General features: G+C 49.6%; 1 protein-coding gene across 1 annotated transcript in view; it reads right to left on the bottom strand.

Annotated features, from left to right (window-relative positions):
* LOC123105161 (RNA-binding protein 1) overlaps window positions 1-2,186 on the bottom strand; it is a 4,190-nt gene extending 2,004 nt beyond the window's left edge. Inside the window, exons 1-2 of the mRNA XM_044527166.1 lie at window positions 1,808-2,186; window positions 568-1,385 (exon numbers count right to left, since the gene is read on the bottom strand). Coding sequence (XP_044383101.1) covers window positions 568-1,385; window positions 1,808-2,041 — 1,052 coding nt within the window. The 5' untranslated portion in view covers window positions 2,042-2,186. The remainder of the gene's footprint in view (window positions 1-567; window positions 1,386-1,807) is intronic.
* Between the last annotated feature and the right edge of the window lie 9,045 nt (window positions 2,187-11,231).

The raw sequence follows: 11,231 nt of genomic DNA, 5'->3' as shown, positions 1-11,231 counted from the left end.
ATTGATAAAAAAGAAAGGATATGGGCTCGCGTGAGTAGAAAACAAAAGATATCTATTCTAGTTCTATCATCAGCTATGGGTTCATTCCATTCAGATATACCATGTATAGATTAGAATAAAAAAAAAAGGGCAGCCCCAGTGCATGTAGCTCCCGCTTGCGCAGGGTCTGGGGAAGGGTCCGACCACTTTGGGTCTATTGTACGCAGCCTTTCCCTACATTTCTGTAAGAGGCTGTTTCCAGGACTTGAACCCGTGACCTCATGGTCACAAGGCAGCAGCTTTACCACTGCGCCAAGGCTCCCCTTCATAGATTAGAATAAATACAGGAAATATTAATTTGATATAAATAAGTCTAGTGTCTCATCAATGTTTAATGATTCCTCCTTTTGCACTTACCACTAAGGTAATAATTTGAACGAGGAGCAATTACAAAGTTATGGAATATTCAAAATCTAAAATCATTTTGTGTGTACCTTAATTTACTACCAAAAAAATATTTGGCTATAATGACGAGAAAAAGGTATTAGATAATGCAAATAACAATATGTTAAAGATTCAGATTCGTACTCAATGCCTGAAGTTTCTTGCTTGGAAATATTATTGGTACCAGGTAGATCCACTTGTTGTTGCTCCACTTGTTGTTGCTCTGTTATGTCTTCAATCATTTTGTTACCACTTCTAGAATCCACAATCTGAGCACCAAAACGATTTGTATTCATATAATTATATCCATATCCAACTGGTGTTGGATAGCCTGTATAGAGTGGACCCTGCCTTGTCAAGGGGCCTCCTCCATTCATCATGTAGCCATACTCTCCAGCTGGTGAATACATATATTGTGGTATAGGTATCATATAGTGATTATTAATAACATATTGCATTTGAGGTGGGTATACTCCAGCATAGCCAATGGGAGAATTGTTGCCATCCCATATCATTGGACCATACTGTCGCCCGTCCTGATAGTAGCTATGATCCTTAGGAATGGCAATCTTAGTTTCAACTTTTGTTCCATTCAAATCATGGAATTTACTCTCCAAGACCTTTGCCATTGCCTCCTCTGAATCAAATGTAATGAAACCAAAGCCTCGTGATTTCTGAGTAGCCCCCTCACGTATCACAACAACGTCTGTTATAGTACCGAACTTCTCAAAATAGCTCTGGAGGTGCTCTTTGGTGATGTTACCTCGTAGACCACCAACAAAAACCTTTTTTGCATCATAGCTTCTATGACCATTACCAACATATGAGTTATTACTAGAAGACTGAGTGTACCACTGGTTGTGAACTGGGCTCTGAATTGGGCTATGATTTGAAGTGTGTTGGTAGAATGATGAATCATTTTCATACCGCATTGGCCTGATTCGAGCTCGTTTAACATCCACCTGGCAAAATAGGCAAAAAAAAAAAAACATAGTTTAGATATATGACTAACAAACAAAAAATTATGCGGAAGACATTTGAAGTGGCGTTGTATCTAGCGATAATTATGCGGAAGACATTTGAAGTGTACTCTAGTGTTCATAACCAAAAGGAATTCAAGCAACTCTTGTTACAGATTATCTACAGGATAACACTCTAGACAGGAAATTAAGAAAGAAAGCAATGCCTTTCTTTAAGAATTAAAGCTGACGGTAAACAGCATTAACCAGAACAAATCTAATTTACTAAACGAATCGACGATACCCAAATAAGTTATGATTAATAAACAAGTTTTGAATGCCCTAACAACGCCTACAGCAGTCGCCACCACAGATTCAGTCGAGCGTTTCAAAAAAAAAGAAAAAAAAAAGAGGAGGAGTCTCACCGTGCGGCCGCCGAAAACGTGGTTTGCCTTCTCCTTCTCGTGGAGCGCGGCGCGCGGGCCCTCGTCGTCGGCAAACTCGACGAACGCGAAGCCGCGGCACTGGTCCGACTCCCAGTCTCGCACGACCCGGACGCACAGCACCTCGCCGTAGCGGCTGAAGTGCTCCTTGAGTTCTTCCTGCTGCGCCGACGGCAGGAGGCCGCCGACGTAGAGCTTCCGCGTCTCCAGCGCCATCGGCCGGCGAGGAGGACGGCAATGGGATGGGGGGGCGGCGAGTCTGTTTTCGGGGCGGAGAGAAAAGCGGCGGAGGCGAGGCGCGCGTGGGCGACGCGGAAGGCTAGGGTTGTTTGTTTGGGTCCGGGGTGGGGTTCGGTTGGGCTCGCCGGGGTTTAAGAAGTTGCGGACGGGGACTGGACGGCCCAGATTGGAAGCGGAGTAGATTTGGAACTGGTTTGTTTCTTGTTGCGTGCGGACTGCGATGGGAAGGCGGACTGGACGAGGTCTCGTCTCCGGCTCGGCCTCCAACTGCAAACCGCAGCCACCACGCGTGGACTCTTGTATGTTTTTTTCCCAGGACTCTTGTATGTTGGCTTCCACTGAACTCTGTTTGGCTGACAAATGGGACCCACAATTTGTCCGACAGAAGGGGCATGATGTTTCTTTTTTTTCAGAGAAACGTGGTACGCGCAAGCGCTTACAAACACACACGTACAATAAGAATGCACACGAACATTTGACAATTCTTTTAATATAAAAAGATCTCCGAGAGATTGAATCAGCAAATCTCGACATTAATGTCACCACCCTTAGTTGACAGTGATGTCATCTCTTAGTGAACCCCGTTGTGCTGATTTTACCATTAAGAACTTATAACCATCTAAATTATGTGTAATTCGCTGCAGTGTAAGTTAGGTACGAGCTAAGGACATTTCCAACGGTGACTCGCAAATTTCCTTCTGCATCCGTTCGTAGACATAGGGGATTAATTCGCCGACATAGACGTGGGAGGTCGCCATCCAATGTTGTCCGCATACATTTCAAACATTTTTTCAACATGAATGTGGGAGACCTCGAGCGAGCTGACCGGCAAGTCAGCCTTAATCTGCCTGGCATGGTGGTTGTCGGAGTAATGGGCCACGGGTAGGCTAACCCGAGGCCCAAAACCTTTCAAGACATCGGGGCTGACTGCGCCCCGCGAGACGACAGATGAAGAACCGCCTTCTGGAGGATGGCAGAAGGAAAGTCGGCTGCATGCATGCGTCCGAGTCCTAGAGGCGAGGTCAAGACCGGCCGACTCCGTCTGGCGGCTTCCGAGAAAGCAGGCCACGGGGAGTCGGCCCACGGCACCAACAAAGCTCATGCCCTCATCAGGGGGATGGGACAGGGAGTGGCAATAGTAAAGCCCACTCCCTTCCCTTTTCCAGGAGATGGCTAGACCACAGTGCGTTGTATCAACGGAGATCTCCGTCTGGCGCGGCACTGTTGCCATGCCATCCCTGACATCAGCAACAGTGGTCGGAGTCTGTGCCCACGACGGCCTGACGGTACGGTCCACGGATGACGGGCCCTACCAGTCAGCGAGAGTCCGGAAGACGACGAGGGCGCCACCAATCAGACCCGTAGGGAGCTGGCCCCCGGGAGTCGGCCTGCCCCTCCCATGGGTTCCCCACGCTATCAACCGGACGAGACAGGGAGTGGCTACAGTGATCACCCGCCAGACGGCAGGGCTGTAGCCACGACCCCATGACCAAGCCTACGTCGTTAGAGGCACGGCTACAGTAATCAGCAGTCGGCAAGACCCGCAAGCGGCGGGTACGGCTTGTCGGCTCCGTACCAGACCAGTCGACGGGGCCCATCAATCGGCGGGCCCCAGCAGTCGGCAGAAGGGCCGGCAGGCAAAGAGACCGACGGCTGGGCCCTGCGCCCAGACAGTTTACCATTGTACCCCTGGGGGGTAGGCCTATATAAACCCCTCAGGGCACCCATGCAAAGGGTTACGATCCATTAAAACTAGACCAGATCACAGAGGGGGGGAAAGAGCCGACCCTGCCTTCTCCTACCTTCAGCATACAGCTCGAGGAGCACCCTTGTATTCACTTTGCCTTAGTGATCGTGCGGAAATCCCGCAGAGCGGGACTAGGGGTGTTATCTCCTAGGAGAGCCCCGAAACTGGGTAAAGTACGACGCGTTCGTGTCCACGCCTCATCCCGTTTCCAGGCACCGGTGACGTTCTACTCACCCCACCATGATAAGCCATCCATTGGCATATGTCGCACCCAACCCCCGACATTTGGCGTCCACCGTGGGGCCTAGTGCACCGTCGTCCGGAGACCTGTTCTGGACGGGAACCCTTTTCCTCCCTGGGAGCGCAGCCAGCCCGGCACGCCAGACGGAGTCTGCGCCGACGCGCTGCATGGCGCTAAAATCGCCTGCGCGGCCAGTTGCCTCGCCGATCTTGTCGGCGAGGTCCGCCTCTCCGATGAGCCCGCATCCGACGCGGGCACAGGCGGCCCCGAGAGCCTCCTCGCGGGCCTCCTTGATCAACTCCACGTCGCCAGCGAGCCAGCTGGGGACTTGGAGTCCGTAGGCTCCACTGATCCGGTGTTGGTCGACTCCGACACCGCGTCGCTTGACACGTTCCCCACCAACATGGTGGTCTACGATGAGCCGCTCCCTTGCGCGGAGAGCGGCGGAAGCACCGTCACGAAAGTGCTTGTCATTGATCACAGCGAGCACTCTGGCGGGGGTGATTATGACCCGCTCAACGCGGTGCTGCAAGACCTGGCAGCGCCCATTCCCGAAGACACCGACGCCGAGACGCTGGAGGCGCGCCACCCTCAGCTAGTCGAAGGCGCCAAAAAGCTGGCCAGCATGAGACGCCTATTAGAGGCCTACCAGCGCGAGATGGACCACGCTGTGGGCGGCACGCCGGCTCCAGCTGGGCCTAGCCGCCTTGGCACGGTCCAGCAGTGCGGCTTGGCCATCGCCGACCTGTTCGGCGCAAATCGCCCCGTTTACGCCATGCCTGTGGAGAACATTCGAGCCGCCCAGGCGGCGGCAGACGAGCTGGACAAGTTCGAGGGCGAAGAACGTCGCTTGATGATGGAGCGCGTCCAGCGACTCCTTGACGGGGCTGCGGAGCAGAACGAGGCCGACTGCCGCACTGATGCGCCGCACCAACATAATGACAACCTGCCTCCCCGCCAAGACCAAGGCGCGACGTCTCGGACACCGACTGGTGGCGTCCGTGGAAGAAAAGACAAGGAGCCGGCTGCCAGTCGCAGTCCGACTCGCATCACCATAGAGCGCGACCGAGACGGCCGCCCAAGAACAGTGGAACGACGGGATGACTGTCCGCCTCCTCCCCCTCGCAGGGAAAGGCGAGTCTCCCCGCCGCCTGTTGATCACCCGACGCTCGGCGACCGCCTTGGCCGCCGAGAGGGAGCCGGAGAGAATGACGCCCGCCACCGGATCGACCGTCTCCACCGATCCCTGGTGCTTGAAGAAGAAGATGAGTTGGGTCCGCCGTGTTTCGGCCCCCGCATCCGAGACGAGCCCTTCCCCAAAGGGTTCACGCTCCCCAAAGACACACCCAAATACACCGGCTCCGTAAAGCCGGAAGACTGGCTAGTCGACTACTCCACGGCCTTCAGCATAGCAAACGGCAACAAGCGTGTTGCCGTGAAGTACGTTCCGCTCATGCTCCAGGGCACGACCCGGACGTGGCTGAACAGCTTAAGGCCTCGCAGCATCAACAGTTGGGTCGACTTCACTAACGCCTTCGTTCGCAACTTCACCAGCACATACAAGCGGCCTCCCAAACCTCACCAGCTCTCCTTGTGCATGCAGGGCCCCAACGAGTCAACTCGCGACTACCTCACGCGCTGGGCCGAGCTCCGCAACTCCCGCGAGGGCGTGCATGAGGTGTAGGCTATTGAGTACTTCACTGCAAGATGCCGAGAGGGCACTGTCCTCAAGCACAAGCTTCTCTGCGATGAGCCGGAAACCCTCGACGAGCTGCTGATCATAGCAGACAAATACGTCACGGCTGACTCCTCCATGAAGACAGAGATTCAAGTTAGTGCGTCAGGCAAGGTGGCTCCTCAGGCTCCTGATGTTGGAAATATGCCCTAGAGGCAATAATAAATTAGTTATTATCATTATATTTCATTGTTCATGATAATCGTTTATTACCCATGCTAGAATTGTATTGATAGGAAACTCAGATACATGTGTGGATACATAGACAACACCATGTCCCTAGTAAGCCTCTAGTTGACTAGCTCGTTGATCAATAAATGGTTACGGTTTCCTGACCATGGACATTGGATGTCGTTGATAACGGGATCACATCATTAGGAGAATGATGTGATGGACAAGACCCAATCCTAAGCCTAGCACAAAGATCGTGTAGTTCGTATTCTAAAGCTTTTCTAATGTCAAGTATCATTTCCTTACACCATGAGATTGTGCAACTCCCGGATACCGTAGGAGTGCTTTGGGTGTGCCAAACGTCACAACGTAACTGGGTGGCTATAAAGGTACACTACAGGTATCTCTGAAAGTGTCTGTTGGGTTGGCACGAATCGAGACTGGGATTTGTCACTCCATGTAAACGGAGAGGTATCTCTGGGCCCACTCGGTAGGACATCATCATAATGTGCACAATGTGACCAAGGAGTTGATCACGAGATGATGTGTTACGGAACGAGTAAAGAGACTTGCCGGTAATGAGATTGAACAAGGTATCGGGATACCGACGATCGAATCTCGGGCAAGTATCGTACCGCTAGACAAAGGGAATTGAATACGGGATTGATTGAATCCTCGACATCGTGGTTCATCCGATGAGATCATCGTGGAACATGTGGGAGCCAACATGGGTATCCAGATCCCACTGTTGGTTATTGGCTGGAGAGGTGTCTCGGTCATGTCTGCATGGTTCCCGAACTCGTAGGGTCTACACACTTAAGGTTCGATGACGCTAGGGTTATAGGGAAAGTATGTAAGCGGTTACCAAATGTTTTTAGGAGTCCCGGATGAGATTTCGAACATCACGAGGAGTTCCAGAATGGTCCGGAGGTAAAGATTGATATATAGGAAGTATGGTTTTGGCCACCGGAAGTGTTCCGGGCATCACCGGTAGTGTACCGGGACCACCGAAGGGGTCCGGGGGTCCACCAGGTGGGGCCACCAGCCCCGGAGGCCTACATGGGCCAATAGTGGGAAGGGACCAGCCCCTAGGTGGGCTGGGGCACCTCCCACCAAGGCCCAAGGCGCAAGGGAAAGTGGGAGGGGGCAAACCCTAGGTCCAGATGGGCCTTAAGGCCCACCCTAGGTGCGCCCCCCTCTCTCCCCCCTTGGCCGCAACCCTAGATGGGGTTTGGGGCTGCCGCCACCCCTAGGGAGGGAACCCTAGATGGGGGCGCAGCCCCTCCCCTTCCCCTATATATACTTGAGGTATTGGGGGCTGCAACACACGCGAGATCATCTCCCTGTTGGCGCAGCCCTACCTCTCTCCCTCCTCGTCTCTCGTAGTGCTTGGCAAAGCCCTGCTGGAGTCCCGCGCTCCTCCACCACCACCACGCTGTCATGCTGCTGCTGGATGGAGTCTTCCCCAACCTCTCCTTCTCCCCTTGCTGGATCAAGGCGTAGGAGACGTCACCGGGCTGTACGTGTGTTGAACACGGAGGTGTCGTCCGTTCGACACTAGGATTATCGGTGATTTGGATCACGACGAGTACGACTCCATCAACCCCATTCACTTGAACGCTTCCGCTTAGCGATCTACAAGGGTATGTAGATGCAGTCTCCTTCCCCTCGTTGCTAGATTACTCCATAGATTGATCTTGGTGATGCGAAGAAAATTTTGAATTTCTGCTACGATCCCCAACAGTGGTATCAGAGCCAGGTTTATGCGTAGTTTCTATACATGAGTAAAACACAAGTTGTTGTGGGCGTCGATTTTGTCAATTTACTTGCCGTTACTAGTCTTATCTTGATTCGGCGGCATTGTGGGATGAAGCGGCCCGGACCGACCTTACACGTACGCTTACGTGAGACTGGTTCCACCGACTGACATGCACTAGTTGCATAAGGTGGCTAGCGGGTGACTGTCTCTCCCACTTTAGTCGGATCGGATTCGATGAAAAGGGTCTTTATGAAGGGTAAATAGAAATTGGCATATCACGTTGTGGTTTTGGCGTAGGTAAGAAACGTTCTTGCTACAAACCTATAGCAGCCACGTAAAAACTTGCAACAACAATTAGAGGACGTCTAACTTGTTTTTGCAGCATATGCCGTGTGATGTGATATGGCCAAAAGGATGTGATGAATGATATATGTGATGTATGAGATTGATCATGTTCTTGTAATAGGAATCACGACTTGCATGTCGATGAGTATGACAACCGGCAGGAGCCATAGGAGTTGTCTTAATTTATTTATGACCTGCGTGTCAACATAAATGTCATGTAATTACTTTACTTTATTGCTAAAGCGTTAGCCATAGTAGTAGAAGTAATAGATGACGAGACAACTTCAAGAAGACACGATGATGGAGATCATGATGATGGAGATCATGGTGTCATGCCGGTGACAACGATGATCATGGAGCCCCGAAGATGGAGATCAAAAGGAGCAAATGATATTGGCCATATCATGTCACTATTTGATTGCATGTGATGTTTATCATGTTTTACATCTTATTTGCTTAGAACGACGATAGCTTAAATAAGATGATCCCTCGCAATAATTTCAAGAAAGTGTTCCCCTAACTGTGCACCATTGTGAAGGTTTGTTGTTTCAAAGCACCACGTGATGATCGGGTGTGATAGATTCTAACGTTCGAATACAACGGGTGTTGACGAGCCTAGCATGTACAGACATGGCCTCGGAACACATGCGAAACACTTAGGTTGACTTGACGAGCCTAGCATGTACAGACATGGCTCGGAACACGGAAGACTAAAAGGTCGAACATGAGTCGTATAGAAGATACGATCAACATGAGATGTTCACCGTTGATGACTAGTCCGTCTCACGTGATGATCGGACACGGCCTAGTCGATTCGGATCATGTATCACTTAGATGACTAGAGGGATGTCTATCTGAGTGGGAGTTCATTGAATAATTTGATTAGATGAACCTAATTGTCATGAACATAGTCTAAATTGTCTTTTCAAATATGTTGTAGATAAATAGCTCACGTTGTAGCTCCCTGTTTCAATACGTTCCTAGAGAAATACCAAGTTGAAAGATATTGTAAGCAATGATGCGGACTGGGTCCATAGTCCGAGGAGTGTCCTCACTACTACACAGAAGGCTTACGTCTTTGATGCACCGCTCGATGTGCAAACCCCTACAACGTCGTCTGTGGATGTTGTGAACACCTGACAGACACATCCTGATGACTACTTGATAGTTTAGTGCACCATACTTTACAGCTTAGAATTGGGATTCCAATGACGTTTTGAATGCCATAAGACATATGAGATGTTCCAAGAGCTGGAATTGGGATTTCAGGCTCATGCCCGTGTTGAGAGGTATGAGACCTCTGACAAGTTCTTTTGCCAACAAGATGGAGGAGAATAGCTCAGCTAGTGAGCATGTGCTCAGAATGTCTGGGTGCTACAATCACTTAAATCAGGTGGGAGTTAAACTTCCAGATAAGATAGTGATTGATAGAGTTCTCTAGCCACTATCACTAAGCTACTAGATCTTCGTGATGAACTATGACATGCAAGGGATGGAGTTGATCCCGGAGCTGTTCGCGGTGCTTAAGACCGCAAAAGGTAGAAATCAAGAAGGAGCATCAAGTGTTGATGGTTTAACAAGACCACTGGTTTCAAGAAGGGCAAGGGCTAGAAGGGAAACTTCATGGATGGCAAACCAGTTGCCGCTTCTGTGAAGGAACCCAAGGTTGAACCCAAACCCGAGACTGAGTGCTTCTATTGTAAGGGGAACGGTCACTGGTAGCGGAATTACCCCAAATGCATGGTAGATAAGAAGGCTGGCAACTTCAACAAAGTATATATGTGTTATTAATGTGTACCTCACTAGTACTCCTGGTAGCACCTGGGTATTGGATACCGGTTCAGTTGCTATTATTGGTGACTTGAAGCAAAAGCTACGGACTAAAGGGAGACTGGCTAAGGGCGAGGTGACGATGTGTGTTGGAAGTGTTTCCAAAGTTGATAAGATCACCATCGCACGCTCCATCTGCCTTCGGGATTAGTATTGAACCTAGATAAATGTTATCAGGTGTCTACGTTGAGCATGAATATGATTAGATCATGTTCATTGCAATACGGTTATTCATTTAAGTTAGGGAATAATGGTTATTCTATTTACATGAATAATACCTTTCATGGTCATGCACCCTATGTGAATGGTTCATTGAATCTCGGTCGTGGTAATACACATGTTCACGCCAAAAGATGTAGAGTTAATAATGATAGTACCACTTTCTCGTGGCACTGCCGCTTAGGTCATATTGGCGTAAGATGCATGAAGAAACTCCATGTTGATGGATGTTTGGAGTCACTTGATTTTGAATCGCTTGACACATGCGAGCCATGCCTCATGGGCAGGATGACTAAGACCCCGCTTTCAGGTACAATGAAACGGGCAAGTGACTTGTTGGAAATCATACATGCTGATGCATGTGATCCAATGAGAATTGAAGCGTGCGGTGGATATCGCTATTTTCTCATCTTCACTGACGATTTGAGTAGATATAGGTATATTTACTTAATGAAGCACAAGTCTGAAACGTTTGAAAAGTTCAAGCGATTTTCGAGTGAAGTTAAGAATCATCATAACAAGAAGATCAAATTCCTACAATCCGATCAATGAGAATATCTGAGTTATGAGTTTGGCAAACACTTAAGACATTGTGGAATTGTTTCACAGTTGAAGCCACCTGGACACCACTGGGTTATGGTGTGTCCGGACGTCGTAATCGAACCTTATGAGATATGGTGCGATCTATGATGTCTCTTATCAATCTACCATTTTCATTTTGAGGTTATGCGTTAGAGACAGCTGCATTCACTTTAGATAGGACACCATATAAGTCTGTTGAGACGATGTCGTGTGAACATTGGTTTGGCAAGAAACCAAAGTTGTCGTTTCTTAATGTTTGGGGCTGCGATGCTTAAGGCTTCAGCCGGAGAAGCTCAAACCCAAAGCGAACAAACACATCTTCATAGGAAACCCAAAGGTGATAGTTGGGTACACCTTCTATCTCAGATCCGAGGGCAAATTGTTTGTCGCTAAGAACGGGTCCTCTCTCGAGAAGGAGTTTCTCTCGAAAGAATTGAGTGGGAGGAAGATAGAACTTGATGAGGTTGTTGAACCTTTACTTCAACCAGAGAGTGATGCAACACAGAAAGATGTTTTCTGTGACGCCTATGTCTGTTG

The sequence above is a fragment of the Triticum aestivum genome, chromosome 5A (assembly GCF_018294505.1).
Source record: "Triticum aestivum cultivar Chinese Spring chromosome 5A, IWGSC CS RefSeq v2.1, whole genome shotgun sequence".
Classification (NCBI taxonomy): Eukaryota; Viridiplantae; Streptophyta; class Magnoliopsida; order Poales; family Poaceae; genus Triticum; species Triticum aestivum.
Note: the sequence above shows the minus strand (reverse complement) of the source record. Positions and strands in the feature narration are given on the sequence as shown.